The sequence below is a fragment of the Mustela lutreola genome, chromosome 2 (assembly GCF_030435805.1).
Source record: "Mustela lutreola isolate mMusLut2 chromosome 2, mMusLut2.pri, whole genome shotgun sequence".
In the NCBI taxonomy this organism is placed as follows: domain Eukaryota; kingdom Metazoa; phylum Chordata; class Mammalia; order Carnivora; family Mustelidae; genus Mustela; species Mustela lutreola.
Window position 1 is genome coordinate 213,033,254 of NC_081291.1, and position 24,103 is coordinate 213,057,356.

At 46.8% G+C, this 24,103-nt stretch overlaps 1 protein-coding gene and 2 long non-coding RNA genes across 3 annotated transcripts in view; 1 reads left to right on the forward strand and 2 right to left on the reverse strand.

Moving 5' to 3' along the window:
• Nucleotides 1-4,611, reverse strand: part of URB1 (URB1 ribosome biogenesis homolog) — a 67,904-nt gene extending 63,293 nt beyond the window's left edge. The window contains exons 1-3 of the mRNA XM_059164587.1: nt 4,363-4,611; nt 1,299-1,438; nt 329-480 (exon numbers count right to left, since the gene is read on the reverse strand). Coding sequence (XP_059020570.1) covers nt 329-480; nt 1,299-1,438; nt 4,363-4,504 — 434 coding nt within the window. The 5' untranslated portion in view covers nt 4,505-4,611. The remainder of the gene's footprint in view (nt 1-328; nt 481-1,298; nt 1,439-4,362) is intronic.
• A 112-nt stretch (nt 4,612-4,723) lies between these two features.
• LOC131825996 (uncharacterized) lies at nt 4,724-5,608 on the forward strand. The gene is made up of 2 exons (XR_009351386.1): nt 4,724-5,100; nt 5,371-5,608. It is a non-coding gene; the product is annotated as an uncharacterized LOC131825996 (long non-coding RNA).
• A 1,618-nt stretch (nt 5,609-7,226) lies between these two features.
• Nucleotides 7,227-24,013, reverse strand: LOC131825311 (uncharacterized). Its single transcript, XR_009351196.1, has 4 exons — nt 23,147-24,013; nt 17,287-19,398; nt 7,695-7,877; nt 7,227-7,551 (listed from the first exon to the last, which is right to left on the reverse strand). It is a non-coding gene; the product is annotated as an uncharacterized LOC131825311 (long non-coding RNA).
• Between the last annotated feature and the right edge of the window lie 90 nt (nt 24,014-24,103).

Below are 24,103 nucleotides of genomic sequence, written 5' to 3' on the forward strand. Positions count from 1 at the left end.
CCTGCTCACTGCAAAGTCCTGAAGTGGGGAGGGAGCGAGAGATCACCACAGAGAACCACCGAGCAGAAGGACGGGCAATGGAATGTCTGCAGTCACAGGTTCCCATGTCAGCAAGGGGACAGCAGGGTAGGAGAGGGACGGACGCACAGGAGGAGTCGGCGACAGCAAGGGGCTGGTCAACAGGGGCAGCAGGGGCAGAGCCACCACCCCGAGGGCCGCAGGAACCGCTCAGCTCTGCTTTCCGAGTGGAGGGAAGGTCAAGTGCACTCCGGGACAGCTGAACGCAGACAGCGCCCGTAGCCAGTCCTGCCGCAGAAGGGCAACTTACCTGTAGCCCGAGGCATACAGGGACTCGCAGATGAGCTTCATGTGATTGTTCATCAGCTTCTTCACAATGTTGGTCCCCACAACGTGAAAATGGGAAAGGTCGCTTGCTGTCCGCAACAGGATGGCCTCGAAAACCTGGAATATTAGTAGCATCTGCAAAGACAGAATTGAAACACATACCAATCAGTTCCTTTGTTTTTTGCCTCGGTACCTATGTTCCTCTTGTCTTAGCCATAGACACTTTAAAACCTTCAACAGACCCTAAGCCAGAGGCGGGAAGGCGGCAGCTTAGCGGGAGGCTCTGAAGACCCTGGGCTCTGCAATCAGTCTAGCTCCCACAGTCCAGCTAAACAGAGACTTGCTTACAATTATGCCAAATGAAATGAAAAGACAAAATTTCTACTCATAGCCAGGACTCACCACTTTGGGGATATTCAGGTCTACAGCCTTACAGCAATAACCCTGAGATTGTAACAAGTCCATAAACATCCCGAATTTTGAACCTCTTTGGAACCAGAAAACCACAGTCAACTCAGTATGTGTCTGCAACCACGACACACAGTTTCTATTCCCTCTTTGTTAAAGCAAATCACATCAAGGGGGTACCTGACCCGCTCAGTCGGTACAGCGTGCGACTCCTGATCTTGGGGCTGCCAGTTTGAGCCCCACGTTGGGTGTAGAGATAACTTAAAAACAAACAATGTCAAAACCAAGTGCATTTGGAGTAAGAATCTAGGATCCTTCCTCCTGGTATCATTCACCAATAAGAAGGGAGAGCTTTCCACTAAAATGCTTTACAAAGTCATGGTGCAAAACTGAATGTATTCCTACAGCACAGGCACAAAGCACTGTCTTCTCTAGAAAGCTGGAAACGTCCTAGAAATTTCTATCACATCTCTCTCCTTCAAGCTTAACACAATAGTGGTATGAACTTTTCTCCTCTTCAGCAAGCCAGGTAAGGAAGAACCTACTTCACTTTCTGGTCGCTTCTCCCCACTCAGGAGCTGGAACATCTCAGCACACTCGACAGAAATCTTGATGTAGCCTTCCACAACGTCATACACGTCTTCTTGCGGCAGCTTCTTGGCAGCAGCGACAAACGCTTCCAAGGCTGAAATAAGAAGAATGTTCCAATTTAACAAGGACCATCTCCTGAGCAATAATCACAAGCCAGAGGCGGACCCCTGGCAGGAGCATCCAGGCGACTGGAACTGCCCCTTACCGGGAGGGAGAACATAGCAGCGATGTGGAGACTGGAGACGGGGACGGCGAGGGCTCGGACTCGGCCTTTTCTCTATCCCCAGTGAGGGAACAGGCAACTGCTTTAGAGCCCAACCCTTCTCGATGCAGTGATCCTCCCTGAACCTGCCATCCATCCGCTTCCGGGCACCCTCTGGGTCTTGACCAATCTAACCCTGAAGTTCTCTCCCCACCCCCTGGGGGTAAAATCAGAGAAGAGATCAAGAAAATGTGGAATATCTAGATCTATATGTAGATCTACTTACAATGGAATGTTATTCACCCTGAAAAGGGGGGAAATTCTGCCTTTTGCAACACGTAGGGACCTTTGAGAGCACTGAGCAAAATAACTTAGAGAAAAACAGATACTGGATGTTCTACCTATATGGGGAACCTAAAAGAGCCAAACTCATAGAAAAGCCAGCAGAAGGGCACGTAGGTGGCTCAGTCAGTTAAGTATCTGCCTTCAGCTCAGGTCATGGTCCCAGGGTCCTAGGATCAAGCCCGACACTGGGCTCCTTGCTCAGTGGGGTGTTTCTACCTCTCCCTCTGCCCCTCCTTGTGCTGGTTCTCTCTCCCTCTCTGAAATTGACAAATAAAATCTTAAAAAAAAAAGAAAGAAAGAAAAAGAAAAAGAGCAGAACGGGGGTTGCCAGGGGCTGAGTCAAAGGGTTCAAACTTCTAGCTATAAGATGAGTTAAGTTCTGGGGCACCTGGCTGATTCAGTAGGTAGAGCGTGTGACTTTTAATCTCGGGGTTGTGAGTTTGAGCCCCACATTGGGAGTAGAGTTTACTTATAAAAATAATAAGATGAGTAAGTTCTGGGGATCTACTGTACAGCATGGCGACTATAATTAACAGTACTGTATCATATACTAGGAAGTTATTCAGAGCGTAGATCTTGAATGCTATCGCACACAAAAAACAGTAATTATGTGAGGGGATGGAGGTGTTGACTAAGCTTATCGTGGTAATAATTTCACAGTATACGGGTGTCAGCAGCCTACTGTATACCTTAAACTTCCATCAGTTATGTCAATAATATCTCAATAAAGCTGGGAAAAGAACAACACAAAAATAACAATGGATGCAAACAAAACCCTGACATCTGTCAATTCCTCTTTTCTGATCTTTCCAACAGGAGATCTCATCATAGGAAGTTATGAGAACATATCAACAGGGAAAGAGAATCCAAGATAGAGACCAGGTTCAAAGATAAATGCAACACACCCTCATTCAAAGGATTCACCATCTGTCCCCCTCTGACTTCAGTTTTGCCCCATCTTCCAACAACTTCTGTACCCATCTCCTGTCAACCTGAGTTCCCCTGGGAAACCTATTAAAATGAAGCAACCGAAGGCCACGGAGCTCTCTGAGCAAAATCATGAATATGTACACGAATACAATCTTTTAAATAATTAAGCGTGTTCTTTCTTCTGCCACAAAAGTTCCAATCCCTGTTCCTACCCCATCCTACAACTCCACCGAAAAGCCACTGCCTCTGGGAAGACTTCTTTGATCTCCCCGATTAGGTCTGAGGTGGAGGACTGGTACTGAGAACTCTTCCTATGTGATTTTTTTTTTTTTTTTAAGATTCTATTTATTGACAGAGAGAAAGAGAGATCACAAGCAGGCAGAGAGGCAGGTGTGGGGTGGGGGGAAGCAGGCTCCCTGCTGAGCAGACAGCCAGACGCAGGGATCGATCCCAGGACTCCGAGATCACAACCTGAGCTGAAGGCAGAGCCTAACCCCGAGCCACCCAGGCGCCCCTTCTTATGTGATTTTATTGACTGACATCCATCTTCCCTACTGCACTACTCATATACTCCATAACTGAAGCACCTGTCTGACTTTTTACTCATCATTTTATCTCTACCCAGCAAATAACAGCCCCTAGTAAATAATGAATAAATAAATGAATGAAATGTAGAATTCTGAGCTAAAGCAGGTATCATCTTCATAGCACTGGCTGCCCGTTGCAGACATCAAATGTTTAAAAGCAAAATGTACGGAAGACAAGTCATTAACTGGGGCTACTCTGGCCATCAGCTTAACCTGAGAGACACGCTTACTGTCTTATTCTGACGGAGCACCAGTGTCTCCCCATACTGGCATATTCGATTGCACTTTTAGTCCCTCCTCACCTACATTACTTCCTAATGGATTACAAGAAGCTGTGAAGAAGGGTGATCACACTTTTCAAAATGCGAAATTAGAGAATCGGCTCCATCTTGGTCGCTAGAACGATCCTGGTCAACTGACAAGTCCTTGTGGGGCTTCAGGCAGTAGCTTTACTTCGTGTCATCAGATCGGCGTGAGAGCTGGAGGGTCATAGCTATAGAAAACAGCGCTGACGGCCGGAGAAGTAGCAAACGGCCTCACTGAGCAGCCCCGAGCTGACTCACAGTTGCGACTCGTAAGCAGTTTTAAGGACCGTCCGTTGGTGACGGTATTTGCTTCCCAGACAACTGCAATGAGAAAAGTCTTAGGGCCTGCTGGGGGGTGCTGCCTGGCCACGGGAGGCGTGCAGTCGCGTGGAACTGTCACAACCGAGCAAGGCGGCCTCTGGCCCTCCCTGACAGCCCAGGGTAAGGAAGTACCTGCAGCGCGCGGCCCTACAGCGGCCCCGGCCCCCGGGGCTCAGGAGGCCCGAGCGCCGCGGCCTCGGTTTTCCCGTCTGCAAACCAGGAGCACATGGGAACAGGTGCACATGGGAAGGCTGAGCCTGGCACCGGGCCGCGGCCGGGACCCGCCTCGCTCGCACGTGCTCCCCGCCCCGGCTGGCCCCGCACTCACCCGGCTCCGCGCCCTTCGGGTCCCGCAGCTGAGCCTTGAAGCGCACGCCCGTGAGCTCTTCGGAGCGGGCCCGCTTGGCTGCGCCCAAGCGGGGACCCGCGCCGTCCTGGCCGCTCGGGGCCTTCCTCTTGGGGACCCCCATGGCCGAGAGCGCAACGGCGCACCGGGATCCACACACACCGCGACCCGGCAAGGGACGCGCGGAAACCGATGCAGCGCCTCCCGGGGTCCCTGTCCACACGTGCGCCGGAAGAGGCGGGCCTTACGAGGGGGGCGGTGTCAGGGGCGGGGATGCAAGGGCCGGGACAGGCGGAAGGGGCGGGTACTGGGGCGGGGCCGGGCGGGTACTGGGGCGGGGAGGGGCGGGTACTGGGGCGGGGAGGGGCGGGGCCTGAGGGAAAGCCGGAAGCGGGTTCGCTGTAAAGGAGGTGGAGGTGACGCAGCCTCTGAGCTCCCAGTTTTCTCCAGTTTCTGGAGCCTCCGCCGGCTGGCTCGCTTCCTAGGACGGGCGGACACTCCCTGGCACTCCCACCCGGCCGCGGTGAGGAGGAGCCTCCAGCCCCCGCAGCCCCCCGAGGGTTCTCGGCAGTAGAGCCCCAGGGGCCCTCCATTCCCCGAGGGCGAGAGCTCCCGGGCGTCGCGGCTGCACACCAGGACCAGTTCTTGACCTGAGGGCGCCCTGACGCTGCCGGCACAAACACTTGCTTGACACGCAGTGGGTTTGGATGCTTTGCCCATGTGAGGCCCTGCGAGTTGGCCGGGAGGGTGGATGCCCCTGGCTAGGTACCGGGCGGTCTAGGGCGGAAGATCCTCCCTCGCGCACCCGGGCCGAGGGCCGTGCGGGTGCCCCTAACTCCGACCGCGCCCTGTGTCGCAGCCCGAACCAGATGGGTTTATGGTGGGGTGCAGCCTCCATCCCAGTCTTCCTCAAATGGGTGGGAGGACGTGAACCCTTCCGGCAAGCAGGTGCGGGGGACGCTTAACTTCTGGAAAACCCTTCTTGGACAGGACAGCGGCTTCCACATCCAAGTTCCCATCCTTGAAGTGGAGCCGGCAGATACAGCCCTACCGAGTCTCCGGGGCTGTCCCCCGGCGCCCCACCCCCGCCCTAGCTGAGAAAGTGATGCAGTGTATGAAAAACTGCTTTGATGGGAAATAAAGCCCCGTGTTTTGTCAGCTGTCGATGACTTGAGAGCCGTATTAAATGCTTTGCAATAAAATAGAGGTTTAAATGAATGAGTAAAAACAGACTGGTCCATTTCTTAATATGGTTTCATCAATACTTGGTTATGTGTTTAAATAAATCATGAACCAGCTCATTAATTGAGTGACTTGGTGATTCCTGGAATTCTCCGTGAGGTTGTCTCCTAGTCTGAGGTAAGAGGGTCCTGTGTTCTATAAACAGATGTGTAATGAACATCCATTAGTGTGGCCTGCTGCGGCCTGTTGGGATTTAGAATCTCTAACAGAAAAAGCCCTCGTGTTGACCCTGAACCTCAGACCCCGCAAGGTGAGGGAACCCGTGGAAATGCCTGTGTTGTGGGCAAGTCAGATGGAGTCCCAATGGCAGATTTGAGCTGATGTGGCGGTATTAAGAGACAACGATATGCTCAAAATTCAAGCTGTAAAGGGCAACACTCTAATCAGTAAAGAGAGACTTAACTCTTAATTGTCTGCATTGGTGCTCTTCTGTGGTTAATTGCCAACCACCAACTTCGTTTGCAACCAGGGTGACCCAAAGAGGCAGCAGGGAAAGAGATAAAACAATCAGAAGCCCTATATTCAGTTTCTGCCTGTGTGACCTTGGGCAAATCATCGTCTCTCTTTACAAAGACTAAGAGAGGGTGAGGGAGCGTGCCAGTATTACCCAGCTAATAATTGTTGGAAACACTCATCCAGTTTATCCTAACTCCAGTTACTGTCCTCAGTTTAAAAGCAAAAAAAAAAAAAAAATAAATAATTAAAAAAAAAAAAAAAAAAGGTTGCCCCAGTCCAATCCAGCCTTATTCAGAGATATGCCTGGTGAGGCATGGCTCAGGAACATGGCTAGATGCTTCAGACCAGCCTGATGCTGTGAATTATTGCCACCAGTTAGCTAACCCCACTCGTTCAGATACCAGGCTTACCGAACAACCTCCAGGTAGTGACATGGCTTTCTGTATTGAAGGCCTGCATGGAAGGAAAGGGCATTACTTGCCCCAAAGAACATTCTAGTCTACTGATGATAAACACCACTGTTGTCATGAGGTACTAGGCTGGTATCTACTCAGGACTCTTTGCACTTGCTGTTTTCCCTTAAATTCTGCCCGGACCTCACATGACTCATACTTTCATCTCATGTGGGCTCTTCCTACCCATGTCTCCCCTTCTTCTTATCCTCTTCTGTTTTCCTTTATTACCTTTAATACCAGCGGTGGTCTTAGATATTCACTTGTTTGTCAAGCTCCTTTATTAAAGCATACACTCTATAATGGCACAAAACAAAGTTCTGTGTGCTACTCTCACTACCTAGGACAGATGTGGTACATCATAAGGTTCAATAAATATTTATTGAATAAGTATATGTCTTGGTTAATGTTCAGCCTATTCTAAAAGTTTGTCTCTTGGATCAAAAAGCCTCAGGCTGTAGGATTTTGAGTCTACAACCTTGTGAACTGGCCCCTGGACTGTAGTGAATTAGCCAATGGAAGCGTCTGACCTCTAACAGCCCACCAATTCATCTCTAGTCACAACACTTCTTACTCACAACTGGTGTGTGTGTGTGTGTGTGTGTGTGTGTGTGTGTGTGTCTTCTATTTCAATCTTAGAAGTTTAATTTCAAATTCTGGAAAGGGGTAAAAGGAGAAACTGAATCAGAGCCCCTATCAAGTTCATATTAAAGCATGTTTATTGCAGACACTCAGAAGGTGAGCAGTAGACATTGCTGTACACAAGAAAAAGTTATCAAGATAGCTTACCCTGTATTATTTCATCTGGCTAAAAGCTTGCTAATGCATTCACGTAGAGAGGAGAGATATGGAATTTCTTCATTCTGATGCAAGTTTTTCTCTCTTTGGTGATGAGTGTTTTGGTGCAGTCCTTATTGGCATCAAGACAGTTCCATCATTGGCTTGCTTAGCAGTGAGCAAAATGAAGTATTTTTTCAAAGACAGCCACTTTGTCTCAGGTGAAGGACACTGTGTACATAAGCTAGAAAAGGTAAGTAAACCTAGAGTTTTTCAATTCAAGTCAACAAAACACCAATATCCACCAATATTTGCTGTGTGCTTTGCACTATACAACCAGCTGTAATAGATTGAAAAAAAAAAAAAAGTGTAACACAGTATACCTACCCCCAAGGGACTTAAAGTATCACCGAGAACATGACACATCTGGTAAGTTCAACAGCAATAAAGAATTCAGCCATGAGCCCAAGATGATATATTCAAGAGCCTTCTGCTCATTGCAAATGAATTATTTGACAAATAGACACGTCACATTAGTATGATCCAGGTTTTATCACTGGGGGCTTCTTACTGAAATGACAATGAAGCAGAGAAGAAAACAGGAGCATAAAATTTGCCTTCTTTTCTTCTCTAAAGCAAAACTGAAGAAAAGTAGAAGATGCTGCCTTCTTGTCCAATATGGTATAAATGAGCTCGTCTTGATAAAAAACTGATATATATGAAGTTTGTCTTCTTGAATCTCCCAAGTCCAGTCTCTGCTTGCCTGCTTCCCCATGCCTGTCTGCCCAGCACCTTCTTGCTGCCGCCGCCGCCCCCCCCCCCCCCCCCCCCCGCCCCAGTCTTCCTAAAGCCCCAGCTGCAGCAGCTCGCCCATAGGTCATCTCCTTGGTAAACGCCCCTCTCTAGTATTCCTTTTTTCAGCTCCCTCCCTGTGCTAGTCCACCTTCATCCCTGTCCTTCTTCCATAACCTTCACCATTAAAAGTTGGAGAATAATAGCGATTTGTAGCCAACTTGTGAAAATATTTTTATACTTTAAAAGAGGACACCTGGAGATCTCAACCTCCAAAACGAATTGCTAGTAGTTGTGACATTGAATGGGAATGTGAGTGGGGGTGGGGAGACACGAAGAGGGCATGGGCCAGGAGGAGAGGAGCTTCTGACCCTGGTGCATGAATTTGCGTGTGAACTCCAGCCGTCATCCCATATGTTACATTTTGTAATTGGGGGACATGACTCAGTTTTTAAAAATAGACTTCCAAATCCATTTAGGAAAGATGCACTGATTCTACCAGGACGATACATACAATAGTCAAGTCCTCAATAAATATGTTGGTGACAAGGGTCTTAGACCAGACCACTCAAAGTACTAGGTTATTGAATTAACAGCCCTATTCTTCGAACAGCAAAATGTAGCAAAATTCATACCCAATTTAGACGGTAAAATATCAAATGATAAACTTTAAAGATATTATGAAAACCAGCCTACCTGTATCATTACACAGAAATATGAGAAAATATAGAAAATTGGAATCACAACACACTCAAATTGATAGGTAGTAATAGAACTTTATATCTACAGAGAATATGTGTTATTTTGAAATAATATGGAAGTCATAAAAATTGACCACATTCTAGGCTAAAAAGGAGGTCCCAATAAACTAAAAAAAAAAAATCAACATTTACAGACCATGTCCTCTGAACACCAAGCACTAAAATGTAACCTCGATAATAAGAGGATAGGTTTTTTAAAACGCCATAAGGCTGGGGGTGTGGGAGGGAACTTTTACTAAGTAATCCTTGGGAAGCATATGAGAAGTTATGAAAGATTTGGAATGTAGCAAAATGAAAACTTTATACATCAAAGTCTGTGGGGCATAGTGCTAGAAGGAAAATTTATAGCTTAAAATACTTTTATCAGAAATCAAGAACAATTGGAAACAAATGAGCTAATAATTAATAATGCATGTTCAGATCAAGAACTTTTTCCAAGAACTGGAAAAAGTAGAACAGAAACAAGCCAAAGAAATAAGAAGGGAAAAGAAGCAAAAACAAGGAGGGAAATTGATTACAAAGAGAATGAAAAAACAACAGTAACAACAACAGCTAAAGAATATCCAGACTCCAAAAGCCGTTCATTCTTGTTTTTTTTTTTTAAGTTTTTAATCTATCTATCTATTTATTTATTTATTTATTTATTTGACAGACAGAGATCACAAGGAGGCAGAGAGGCAGGCAGAGAGTGAGAGAGAGGAGGAAGCAGGCTCCCTGCGAGCAGAGAGCTTGACTCGAGGCTCGATCCCAGGACCCTGGGACCACGACCTGAGTGGAAGGCAGAAGCTTTAACCCACTGAGCCACCCAGCCACCCAGGTGCCCCTGTTCTTGTTTTTTAGGTTAAGTAAACAAACCCATGGGAGGATTTTAAATAATAAAAAAATTATAAACAACTATTCTCAAAAACTTTCAAAACAAAAAGGAACAGATATATTTCTGGAAAAGGTCAAAAATACCAAAATTGGCACAAAAGGCACCAGAAAGTTTCAATAGAATTAATTAAACTAAATTAAATGACATTAAATAAAGGAAAATGATATTAAATAAAATGAATAAATAAATAAAAGAATTAAATTAAATTAAATGACATTGAATAAAATCACATGATAATCTAATTTTTCTCAAGGTACAGAAGATTTTTCAGGTAAATGGTAGCAATCTTTTAGGAAACAGATAATCTCTGTTTTACTCAGTTTGGTCCATAAAACAAGAGAGAAGGAAAGCATCCTAACATCTTGTATGAGGCTAATACAACTTAAATGCAATACTAGCTAAAGATAATACAAAGTAAGAAAATGATGGGCTTATTTCCCTTAGGGACATAAATGTGTGTAAATAAAATATTAGCTAACTGGAACCAACCCTGTTCTTTAAAAAAAACAAGAAATACAAGGATGGCTCTATGTCATTTACCACATTAATGAATTAAGGCAGAAAAGCCAATTATTATCTCAATAGATGGAAAAAACATTCGAAGGGTGCCTGGGTGGCTCAGTCGGTTAGGCATCTGCCTTCGGCTCAGGTCATGATCCTGGGGTCCTGAGATTGAGCCCTGTGCCGGGCTCCCCACTCATTGACGAGACTGCTTCTCCCTCTCCCTCTTTCCCTACCTCCCACTTCCCACTCGTGTTCTCTCTTTCTCTGAAATAACTAAATAAAATCTTTTAAAAAATACATTTGAAAAAAACTCTATGATTTTTTAAATCCCCATAAAACTAGGAATAGAAAAATCTTCCTTAACTTGATAATCACTGTATGTACAGTAAGCCTGCAGCAACCATCATGTGTAATAGAAAAACTGTTGGTACACTTGAACTGTGACCGAGAACAATAGAAAAGCCGGGGATGCCCATGATCTGCGCTGCTATCTATTACTAAAGGTCTTGGGTAATGAGATGAGGTAAGAACAACCACAAAAATATGAAAGAATTAACAGAGATAAAACTGTCATCTACTTAGAAAATTCAACAGAAACACTAACTAGAATCGCACAAGGTTGTCAGAAGTGAGATCAAATTACCACCTCAGTGTCATCCCCTCTATTTTAGCAATAGCTATTGAAAAGTATAGTAGATGAATCACTAAACTCTACCTCTGAAACTAATAAGACACTACCTGCGAATTAATTGAATTTAAATGACAAATAAATGAAAATGCTCTTTAAAAAAAAAAAAAACTAGTAGAAAACAGGACACCATTCACAAAGAGGGCAAAAACCACGGAATTATCTCAGAATTAAACTAAAAAAAACCACACAGCATGGTCAAGGAGAACACCGTGAAAGACTATCTAACCGAATGAAGAGCCATATTATGTTTATAGAAGAATGTCTTCACGTTATAAATCTTTAACTCTTCCTAAATTAAGCTATAAAACCTCTGCCATTTCAGTCAAATTAAGAAACTCAAAAAATCCTGATAACTTTGTATGGAAAAATAAAAGTCTGTGAATGATTAAGTCGAAAAGAATAATAGGGTCTTCCTTATCACGCACGAAGGTTTTAATGATCAAGGTTTTAATGATCAAATTACACTGGTGATGGTAACAGACCTGACAAATAGCCCAGGGGAACAGAAGACAGACTCAAAGAGCGATGTTATGGCAGTATAGATTAACAACTCCCAGACTGCTTTATGCACAACCTGGGGTTGAACAAATACGTAAATGGACGAGGGATAATGCAGGCCAGGCTTCCCACCGTTGGAGAGGAAAGTTACATACAACCAGGAAGGCTGGGGTAAAAAGAACCCTGTGGGACTGGATTGGAATTAGAGACATCAGTATGATCTCATGTTTAGCTGAGTATGAACAGAGATGGATAGATACAGATGTACGTGAACACATATATTCTACCTTGGTTGGTTGGTACATATGCATACATTTCTTAGCTCTCTTCACTGATGGGACCTAAATGTAGGGGCACTCCAGTAGTAATTACCACACCTGGTGCCCAGATCTTGTTTTTTTGTTTTTGTTTTTGTTTTAAAGATTTTATTTATTTTTGCAAGAGAGAGAAGGAGAGAGAGGGTGCACACGTGCACATGCACGCGCATGAGGGGGAGAGGCAGAGGGAGAAGCAGATACCTTTCACCCCCTACCCCAGCATTGAGCAGGGAGCCTGACATGGGACTGGATTCCAGGACCCCAGGATCACGACCTGAGCCAAAGGCAGATGCTCAACCGACTGAGCCACCCAGGTGCCCCTGATCTTGGTTTTTAATATCATTAGCAAATAAAAGGAACCAGGACTCCCTGGAGAAGTGGCTGATTCTATGGCTGGGAGAGAGAGCACATGAAATGAGCCTGGAGCATCTCATAGCATCATAAAGTACAAAACACGGGAGAAAAAAATGGAGGGGAGGGGAGGAATAAATCAAAGGGATACAGGAACCAACCTGAAATAATTCCTAGTGGAATAATCTAAGTGACAAAATAATGAACATAGTATTAGATTATCATCTATGGTATAAAACAACTATACCTAAGTCTATACTGATATAAAAAATGATCGAATAAAGAAATGGGGGAGAAAATCTTCCTTACAAAGTAAGTTTCCTTACAAATCCTTCTTACAAAAATAATCCAAATAATATGTGTAGGTATTCCCTGCTCCAAGAAAGGGAGCTTAATTCATACACACAGCCCCACCAGTGGAGACTTAGTGCATAACTCCCAAAGATTAGATTAGGATAGAGGGAAATTGGTGAGTCATAGTGGAGAAACATGGCCAACACTACCTTAACTGAGTGGTCAAGTTTAACATCACCAGTGATAAGTTCCATTGCTATCATGTACCCTTGATGTAATAAATGAGAAGGACATCACCTTTGTAGTATCCTTTCCCCAAACCCTTAAGCTCAGCCCAATCACACGAAAGATGTCAGACAAACCCAAATTGAAGGACAGTCTAAAAAAATACATCACCTCTACCTTAAAACTGTCAAGATCATGACAAACAAAGAAAGACTTGGAAACTGTCACAGATCAGTTAAGACAGGGGAGACATGGCAATACAAAGCACTTCGATACCCTGGACTGGATCCTGGAACAGAAAAAGGACCTCGGGGCAAAAGCTGGTGAACTGCGAATCCAGCCTGGGCTTTACTTAGTAACAGAGTACCAATGAGATTTCTTAGTTTTAACAAATGTACCATATGAGCATGCAAAGTACAGATATTACAGGAAACTGGGTGATGATGTACAGAATCCCTCTCTTTTTTACTTTTTTGTAAGTCTGGAATATTCCATCCTAAAAAGTTTATTTGAAATGAAGATCTCTGCCTATATAGCAACTTGACGCACAAGAAACATGGCACTGCTATTTTGCGATGGGTTTGCCATCAGAACATGGGTGTTGTGAAAACCACTGCTGAAGCTAAGCCAGATGGGACAGGAAAGGTTCCTATCAACACCATCATCACTAGACACATAGATCAGGCAAGTCCACCCTACCAGTCATCTGATCGACATGTGAGGTAGGATCCACAAGAGAAGCATTGAAGAATTAAAGAGAGGCTTCTGAGATGGGAAAGGGGCCCTTCAAGGATGCCCTGGGGCTTGGGTATGCTTAAAGTTGAACAATAAGCTGGTATCACCATTGATATCTCTCCGTGGAAATTGGAGACCAGCAAGTATTACGTGACCAGCATTGATGCCCCAGGACATGGAGGCTTTATCAAAAACGTGATCATAGCACCTCTCAAGCTGGCTGTACTGTCCTAATTGTTGCTGCTGGCGTCGGTGACTTTGAAGCAGGTATCTCCGAGAATGGGCAGACCCAGGAGAATACCCTCTGGCTCGTACACTGGGCATGAAACAACTAATTACTGATATTAACAAGAGGAATTTCTTCAGCCAGAAGAGGTATGTGGAAATCGTTAAGGAAGTCAGCACCTACATTTTAAAAAGTTGGCTACAACCCCGACACATTTTGTGCCAATTTCTGGTTGGAATGGTGACAACGTGCTGGAGCGAAGTGCTAGCACGCCTTGGTTCGAGGGATGGAAAGTCACCCGTAAAGATTGCAATGCCAGTGGGACCATGCTACGTGAAAATCCGCATGACATTCTGCCACGTCTCATCCAACCGGCAAGCCCTTTGGTCTGGCCCTCTGGGACATCCACAAAATTAGAGGTATTGGTGCTGTCCCTGTGGGCCAAGTGGCACCTGGTGTTCTCAGACCTGGCGTCATGGTCACCTTTGCTCCAGTCAACATTATAACTGAAGTCAAGCGTGTTGAAATGTACCATGAAGTCCTGAGAGACTCTCCAGCTTTTCCTGGGGACACCGTGGGCTTCAATGCCAAGAATGCCCCCGTCAAAAATGTTCATCATGGCAACCTGTCTGGTGAGAGCAAAAATGACCCACCAAGGTAAGCAGCTGGTTGCATGGTTCAGGGGATTATCCAGAACCATCCAGACCAAATCAGTGCTGGCTATGCACCTGTGCTGGATTCTCACACAGCTCACACTGCTTGCCAAGTGTGCTGGGCTGAAAGAGATTGATTGCTGTCAGAGTGGGTGCGGGGCAGGCGGGGCGGCAAGCTGGAAGATGGTCCCACTTTCTCGGAATCTGGTGATGCAGCCATTGTTAATATAGTTGCTGACAAACCCATGTGGGTTGAGCATTTCTCTGAGTATCCTCCTCTGTGTTATTTTGCTGTTCCTGACGTGAGACAGAGAGTTGTTGTGGGTGTCATAGGAGCAGTGGCCAAGAAGGCTACAGGAACTGGTTAAGGTCACCAAGTCTGCCTAGAACACTCGGGAGGCTAAATAAATACTATCCCCGAATACTTACACAGCACTGCCCCACCCCTGTCCTAGTCAGTGGCGAAAGAATGGTCTCAATTAGCCATTTAAATTTAATTGTAGAAGACTGTTTAGTGATAATAATGTACCATAAAACCTCCAGAAGGAAGGGAGACTGTTTTGTGGACTGTGTGTGTGTGTATGAGAGAGACAGCGGGAGAAGGAGAGGGAGTTTTAAGTAGTTTTTACAATCACTACTTTTTTTTTTATTATTTTTTTAAGATTTCACCTATTTGCTTGACACAGAGAGAGAGAGCCCAAGTAGGCAGAGTGGCAGGCAGAGGGCAAGGGAGAAGCAAGCTCCTCACTGGGCAGGGAGCCTGATGCTGGGATCATGACTTGAGCCAAAGGCAGACACTTAATCGACTGAGTCACTCACGAACCCCTAGAATCAGCTCTCTTTAATGGAAACAACTGGACCAAAATTCTGTCACAGAATAAGGGGCACCAAAAAGCAAAAGGAAAAAGATGCTGCGGTAGATTGCAGAATATGGCCACAAATCCCTCCCGGCCCTGGTATGTATGCCCTTAGCAATGTGACTTTGTGCTTCCTCCCTCAGGAGGTGGAGGCATTTCTTCACATGCCCAGCAGGCTTCGGGATTTTGAAGTCTCCCAGCAGCTCAGTGCTGCAACACTGTCATCTCCTCCGCTCACACCCCCTCTCAGAGCATCCCTGGCTTGCTGGTTTAAATTGTGACAATGTTGCCCATTGGCATTATTTCCTTTACTGTCATTGGTCTTTATGTTTCAGTTAACCTCTTTTTGCATTTGTTAACATTGAATTACATCCCCAATGCCATTTAGGGATGTAATGTCATCCTCATTCCTGGATCACTAATTTCCAACCTAACTGTATTTTCAGAGGGGCTTATTTTGGGCAAATCACCCAGAGTGCAGGAAGATGGAATAGAATGACAAGCTAGTCACCATGAGTGCTCTGAAGATACCTATAGTGGGTCATGGTGATTCACGTGGACGGAGAAGGGCAGATGCTGAAATATTAGGGAGAAGAACCATGGCAACCCATGAAGAAAGAACATTCTAGGTAGGAGCTACAGAAAATGCAAAGGCCCCGAGGCGGGAGGGTGATCAGAGAGCTCCAGAAACAGCACAGGGGCTGGTGTGCGTGCAATCAAGGTCAGCTGGAGAGTCAGGTGGGAACCACTCATGGAACCCTTGAACTAGCAAGGGGAGGTCTTCACTGTATTTGAATCCTCTGGGTTTGCAGTTCCCAAACTGGGGTTCCAAAGGACTGAGAACGCCACAGGAGACTCACGAGTTGGAATATTTTTATAAGTTAAAGGAAGTACAGCAATTCCTGACATCTGTTGCAAACTACTAACTCAAGGTAGCTCATGGTTTCAACATTAGGCTGTATTGCTTGTTTCCAAAATTCCTCAGAGACTTAGTCTCTCCCTAAACTCCTCCCAACTTGCAAGTATATCATGGGCCACTCTGCATGACCCCAGTGCAGCTCTTTCTGCCCGCAGGTCCTGTCCCCATGCTTTCATAAAACCATCTTTTTGCATCAAAGACGTCTCAAGAATTCTTCCTGGCTGTCGGCTTCAAACCCTAACATCTCTCCTACACCAGTTACATAAGAATACATTTAAAATACTTCCTTTCAGTAAACACATATTGTCTCCCAAACAATAAATTGTTGGAGCATAAATACTTTTTATTGAGTTTGGCTCTAGCTATTTAATCAACAGAGCAGTTCAGTCTTTTGTTCTTGTTTTTGTTTTGACACAGGGGTTCTGTGAAAAACCAATGAGGCATTAAGGGCACCATGAGCCAAGTTCTGCGACCTCTGCTCTGTGTCCTTAATCGGAACTCACTTTTGTTGATCCTGCATTCCTAACAACGGACTTTGAATTTTTTTTTCCTTTTGGTACACTCTCTCTTGGGAATGACCATTTAAATTTTAAAAAGTTTTTTTTTGGCGTACACCTGTATTCATAGAGACATTATTCGCCATAGCCAAGAGATGAAAGGGACCCAAGTGTCAATGGATAGACGGTGGGATAAACGAAATGTGATATATCCACTCAGTAGAATATCGTTCAACATCAGGAAGGAGGGACATTCTGACACCTGCTACGGCATAGCTGAATGTTGAGGACACTATTCTAAGTGAAATAAGCCAGTTACAAAAGGACAGATATTGTATGATTCCACTCATGGGAGGTACCGAGAGTCGACAAAGTCATAGACATGGAAGGTAGAATGGTGGTTGCCGGGGACCGAGCAGAGGGGAAATGGGGGGTTAGTGCTTAACATGTTTGAGGATGACAAAGTTCTGGAGGTGGATGGACGGAATGGTTGCATAACCATACAGGTGTGCTGAAGACCACTTAAGTCTGTGCTTAAAAATGGCTAGAATGGTAAATTTTACCTTATACATATTTGACCACAATAAAAAATTATTTTTGAAATTCATGGGCTCCTGTCACCATTACTGACCTAAGTTGAGATTCTCACCTACAGAGGGCGCCATTTGATAGATCCTCGGGGCATCTCCTGGCCTGGTGTGCAGGAGCTGGACCTTGGGAAGCTGTAGTGTTTCCCTTCCCCAGCGCCTCTGCAACAGTCCTGGGTCCCCCAGCCGAGCGCTCACCTTCCTGAGGTTTTTGATGAAGGGTTTTTACCGCTGCTGACCAAAGGGAAACCATCTGAGCATGTGCGTGACCATTCCCTTTTCTTCTTTAGGAGAGAGACGAAGTCCCTAGAGGGGGTAAGGTAATGCGTACATACAACGGGCGGAATGTTACTCGGCCTTGAAAAAGAAGGAGACTCTGACACGTGCCACAACACGGATGCATCTTGAGGACGTTATGCTACGTGAAACAGGCCAGCCACAAAAGGACAGCTACACGGGCACGTAAGATAGTCAAACTCATAAAGACAGAAAGTAGAATAGTGTTCGTGAGGTCCTGGAAGGAGGGGTGACTGGACAGCTCGTGTTTCAGTTTTGCAAGATGAAAAAGTTCTGGAGGTTGGCGTCGGGTTTGGCTGCCATTTTGGAGGAAAGCCAGGTGTCAAGAACTCGGGTGTATCACCGTGGGTTGGGGGACAGGGACCATTCTGGGCAGAGGGAGAGGGGGAGGAGGTGAGCCAGCTCTGAGGAGACTGACAAAGTGGAAAAGAGGTGGGGAGAAAAGAAGAATATTCAAGAACCAGGATCAGAGACGATGTTCTAGCCAGTTCACAGGAGAAAGAAAACAAAATATGGTATTAAAACCCATTCCAGTGTCCCACGAGGGGACCAGGGCCACTGTCATTGAGATGGATACGTTGGAAACTACTTTCATCCTTACCTAAGAAAGGAAAGTGTATTTGGTCACAGGGACAGTCCCAGTGGTTCAAATGGAAATCAAACACTGTCTTAGGCTTAATAAAAATAATACACTAACTCTCCCATGAAATGGCTATATTTATTTTCATGGCTCCCACCGATGAGGCTTCTACTCTGACTAGTCTTTTGGCTATATTAGCTCTAAACGGCACCACTATCCACACGTAAGAGCTGGGATTCGAACAGCTGTGCCTGAGGTTAGACCGTGGGACCCATACAACTAGCCTTTGCCCTACGCTCTGCCAACCTGCAGGGCAAGCTTGGTTTTCAGAGCTATGCATGCTTCTTTCCAACATAGTACAGAGCTTCCTTCCATCAGCATGCTTTCCTTTCTGATAGCAGAGCTCTGGGTAGGAAGGGCGCCTGGGGCCCCCAGGGAAGGGACGAGAAGACAAGAGGGTGGGGAGGAGGGTGGGGGTCTCTGGTGCAAACTCGGGTCTCTCTCAGGCAGACCCAGCTTCCTGCAGTGTCTGCTGAAGGCAGCAGGGAGCAACCTTAGAGCTTCTGTGGGGACCCAGCACCTTCTAGTCTTGAGACGGAAGCGTGTGCTCGCTTTCAGAAACAGAGCTCTGGGAATTTTCACTCTGGAATCTCCCATGGCTCAGAACTCAGTCATTCCCTGTGCTCCCAGAACCCCCAGAAGCTTGCTTGCATTGCATTCTTCCTTTAGAAAGAGAAAAATATGGTTGGCATTGAAACAGACTGGTAGTCTATACAGAAATGAATGAAACAATGCATTTGAGAGAACATCAAGGAAGGTCAAGGACTCGTATAGATTTAGCCCAATTTCCTGAAATCCTACATCTAATTTAAATAGGTCATGGACTTTTGGAGCCCAAAACGGACTTTACAGCCCAAGCTTTTCATTTTGCATGTGCGGAAACTGAGGGCAGGGAGGTCAAATGCTTCTGCGTGTGGCAGAGTGGACACTATTGCTGTTGATGCCTTTGACCTTGGACGGACTGCCATACAGACATCAGTCGGCATATTCTTAAAGTCCTCCTTCCATAGCCTTCAGGGCCAACATCCCCCACACAACCTTCCTAGTGCCTCCCGAGCCTTCAGTCCTCAGTGAGCAGGCTCTTTGCTTTTGATGTCGCTCTTTGGTGCCAGCTCTATAAACAAACCACCGTTTGTTGCTTTCTAAAAATAAGCCTTTTTAGCTCTGGACAACATTTGGCTTCACTCTCATGGGCTGAAAGGTTGGTTTCTTTGAGGCTGACAAACGGTGACTTGTGTCTTCTGAGAATGGCTGCCGCCTGTCTTCGCTGAAAGGCCAGAACTTTACCTTGATGGCGTAGGAGACAGAGGTGAGGTGCAGGGCTGGAGTCTGAGCACGCAGCACAAAACACAGCCTCCAGTACAGGCTTGGCTCTGCGGAAAGGGAAGGAGTCAGGGTCTCAAAAATGGAGGCGACGAGGCTGGTCCCTTAGAGCTGGAAAGAACGGACAGGATTGCTTCAAAAGAGGACGGGGGAGGGGGAAAAGCATGGGATCAACCATGTCCTGCAAAGGATGTCTCTTAACACAGAATGGGGGTGGCCAGTACAGAGGCACTTCTCACACCTGTGTGCAAGGACCACACAATGGTGCCACCCCACAGAAAAGAACGCTTTTACTCCATACCAGCAGCCAACCCGGATTTCTTTGTCTTCGTTGTTTAAGAAAGCTTCAGATTCTGCCCCAAATGATGTGCAGGAGTTCGTGTGGTCAGTTTCCACGTCTGAGGTCTAGAGACAATTGTAGCATCACGGCCAGCTTCACGGGGACGTGAGCTTTGCCGTTGCTCCAGACCACATGCTCGAAGAGCCCACACTTGGCTCACAGGCTCTGCCGTCGCTCTCTTGAAATTCTTCATAATTTTTGGACAAGAAACCCCAAGTTTTTATGTTGCACTAGGCCAGCGAGAATGATGTAGCTGGATCCTAGGTAGTACCTGTTTCAAAGGGCCGCTGTGAAGAGTGACATTTCAGGAGCCCTCTTGCCGGACTTGGTGGGAAAGGTCATTCCTCTTCTGGACTCCACACTTCCAAGTCCCTTGGGTCCCCAACAAAGGAAAACCACTTACTGCCTATGCCCTCATTCCTCCCTCTCTAAATATTATAGTCAAACACCTCAACTCTGCGGCACCATAAAAACTCTATGGACAGGAAATGACCTACAGGAAATGAATACTACATTATAAATTTTCTGAAGTTGTAAAAACCTATAGAATTTGCCATTTTAAGGGTACAATTCAGTGGTGTTAATTACTTTCACCATGTTGGGCAACCATCTCCACTATCTATTTCCAGAACTTTTTCATTACCACAAACAACAGCTCTGGACCCATTAGGCACTAATTCTCCATTCTCCCTTCTTTTAGTAACCTCCAATTCACTTTTCATTTCCATGAATTTGCCTTTTCTAGATAGTTCATGTAAGTGGAATCATACGTGTTTATCATCTTGTGTCTGGCTTGTCCCACCTTGTACAATGTTTGGAGGAATCAGAAATCATTCCTGTTTATGGCTGAATACTAGTCCACATTTTGTTCATCTACTCATTGCCAATGGGTACTGGGGTTGCTCCTACCTTTGGGCTCTTGTGGAAAATGCTGCAGAAAATATTGTCTGACAAGTATCTGTTTGAGTCCCTGCTTTCACTTCTTTTGGGGATAAAATCCTGGACCCATATTTGACACCTCCAGTCCAGGGACACTCAGCGGCCAGGCCAGTCTTTCACCAACACACACCTGATCGCCTCACTCATCTCCTAACAACCTTTTGGTGGCTTAGGATAAAGATAGGAACGCTCCCAAGGACTTAGGGTAAGGATGCAAGTGCTCACCAAAGTCTCTGGATCCCTGAGCGCTGGCTGCCAACCTCTCCACCTCAGCATGTCCTGCCCTTTGATTTCTGCCCTGCCTACTCTAGACTTCTTTTTTATTTTAAGTAGGCTCCAAAGCAGGGCTTGAACTCAAGACCCTGAGATGGAGACCTGAGCTGAGATCAAGAGTCAGATGCTTAAACGGACTGAGACACCCAGGTGCCCCACAGGTGACTTTCTCTACAATGTTCACCCTCCCAAACCCCTAGGTTTGGCTAGCTTTTTCTTGGCAAACTGTTCCCATCTTTCCTATCCATCTTGCCTTGGAAACAAAACAAAATAACAAATGAAGAAACTAAAAATCAGAAACAGACTCATAAATACGGAGAACAAATTCGTGGTGGCCGGAAGAGAGGGGGCTGAGAGGATGAGGGAAGTAGGTGAAGGGGAGCTCAGTGGGGGGCTCAGTCAGCAGGGTGTCTGCCTTCGGTTCAGGTCACGATCCCTGGAACCTGGGATGGAGTCTCACAGTGGGCTCCTTGCTCAGCGGGGAGCCTGCTTCTCCCTCTGCCGGCTGCTCCCCCGGCTTGTGTGCTCGCTCTCTCTCTCTCTCTCTCTGACAAATAAATAAATAAAATCTTATTTTAAAAGATTTTATTTATTTATTTGACAGACAGAGATCACAAGTAGGCAGAGGCAGGCTAAGAGAGAGAGGGTATCAGGGCAGGGAGCCCGATGCGGGGCTCGATCCCAGGATCCTGAGATCAGGACCTGAGCTGAAAGCAGAGGCTTAACCCACTGAGCCACCGAGGAGCCCCTAAATAAAATCTTTAAAAAAATAAATAAAAGGTATAGACTTCCAGTTATAAAATAAATCAGTCGTGGAGATGAAAAGGACAGTATGGGGAATATAGTCAATAATACTGTGACCACATGTGGTGACAGATGGGACTATACTTATTGTGACAAGCATTTGGTAATACAGAGAATTGTCCCATCGCTATGTTGTGCACCTGAAAATAACAAAACATAGTATGTCAACTATAAGCCAATAAAACAATTTTTACTATCGCTCAGCTCCCCCTCTCTTCTGCTCTGTGTCCCCTTTTAGTTTATGATTCTCCAGTCACTGTCCTCCTGTCTGTATTAATGACTAATATTTTTAAAAAGATTTTATTTATTTGACAGAGAGAGACAGCAAGAGAGAGAGAACACAAGCAGGGGGAGAGGGAGAGAGAGAAGCAGGCTTCCCACTGAGGGGTGAGCACAAGTAGGCAGAGAGGCAGGCAGAGAGAGAGAGGAGGAAACAGGCTCCCCGCTGAGCAGGGAGCCCGATGCGGGGCTCAATCCCAGGACCCTGGGATCATGACTTGAGCTGGAGGCAGAGGCTTAACGACTGAGCCACCCAGGTGCCCAATAATGACTAATATTGACCAAGCATTTACCAGCTTCAGACCTTGTCCTGGTCACGTGTATTAACTAATTAAAGAGTCGCAAGCCTGAGACTTTATAGAGAAGGAAACCATGGGTGTGCATGGTCAGCAACAGAGCCCACACTGGCGCCTGGAAACAAGTTCATGCCTACACAACCTTAGCAGGAGGCCCCCTCCGGCCCCCAACCATGTGGGAGCCAGTTTCCCTGACTGCGCAAGCCCCCACATCCCCTAGCACTTACCAGTTCATACTGAAACCAGACAAGTGAATGGCTGGGACCCCAGCTACACCCGGGACCCGAGTTTTGAGCAAACAATACTTACTTACTCAGTGGCTCCTAGTGCTAGGCATCCTTACCTACATTCCCAGCCTCAGTTTCCCCAACCTAGAAAGTGCATACTAATACTTACGTCCAAAAGTTATTGAGAAGGTTGAGGGTTTTTTTTTTTTTTAAGATTAAAAAAATTAATATTCTCTACACCCAACATGGCGCGGAAATTCACAACCTGGAAATCAAGAGTTGCACGTTCTACCAGCTGAGCCGGCCAGGCACCCGGAGAAGGTTGAGTATTTTTTTTTTTAAAGACTTTATTTATTTGACAGACAGAGATCACAAGTAGGCAGAGAAGCAGGCAGAGAGAGAGGGGGAAGCAGGATCCCTGCTGAGCAGAGAGCCCGCTGCAGGGCTCAATCCCAGGACCCTGAGATCATGACCTGAGCCAAAGGAAGAGGCTTAACCCACTGCACCACCCAAGCGCCCCAAGCTTGAGTATTTTAACACAGGTTCTAAGTCACTGTGCCCGGTAGAATGGGTCCCACTGAACAAGGACTGAGGTCTAGCCCTTGCCACCCCACCTGCAGACTGGGAGGAAGGGAAATACCAGTTCCTTCGACGGAGCGCCTGCTGCCGCACTGTGGGGTTCCAAGCGATCCAGCCCTCCTGGATCCTTGCGGCGCATCTCCCACAGGTAGATCGGCGCGTCCGGGTTTTCCTGTCCCCAAGCCTCCCGGCCGCCGCACTGTGCGGCGCTGGCAGTGCCGTTGGGAGCCGGCTGGGGCAGTGCGCCTGGTCCCGCCCTTGGGCCTCATTATCTACGTTTCCGCGTCAGGCCCGCCGAGAACTTGGCAGGGCCTCCCCGCGGTGTTCGGGAACACTTTGTGCCGAGCGCCCGCCGGCCCAGCCCTCCTCCCTGCCGCCGGCGCCGCCCGGCCGGGACGCTCGCGCAGTCCGCGGGGTTTGGGTCGCTGGGGCCCCCAGGTTCCCGCACCCCCGGGCTCAGCTACGAGCCCCCACGCGCTCCCACGCATTTGTCCTCTGTGTCCCCGAGCCCCGGCCACGTAGTCCGCTCCTCGCCCACGGGCTGGGCCTAGGTCACACCGCGCGTAATTGAGAGGTTTAGAAAGATGCGGTGGCCCATTTTAAAACAAAGCCCAATTATTAGCGCTCGGTGCTATTTATGCCGGGCCAGTGTCAAATCCTCCGAGCGCTGCTGGACAACCAGTACCCAAAGGAAACGTAGGAAGAGAAAGAAGAAAGAAACCGGCCCTGGAGCCATCTGACCCGCTTTGGAATCCCCCTCCCCAAACCCTTCTCCTTCCCGTCCTGGCTGCGTTAGCTTGGGCAAAGCTCGGGGCCTCAGTCTCTTCCTCCGTGAAATGGGGTAACTGCGTGCTTGGTGATTCTACACGAGGAGCGACGCAGGTCGCAGGGACGTCAGTGCTGGGGTCCTACACCTCCAGGACCTCACCTTCCCACGGCCCCTACCTCCGTCCGGCCCCGGGGGCTCTTGGGCTCAACGCGCGGCGCTGGCTCCAAAGTGCGTCACGGGCACCGGCCG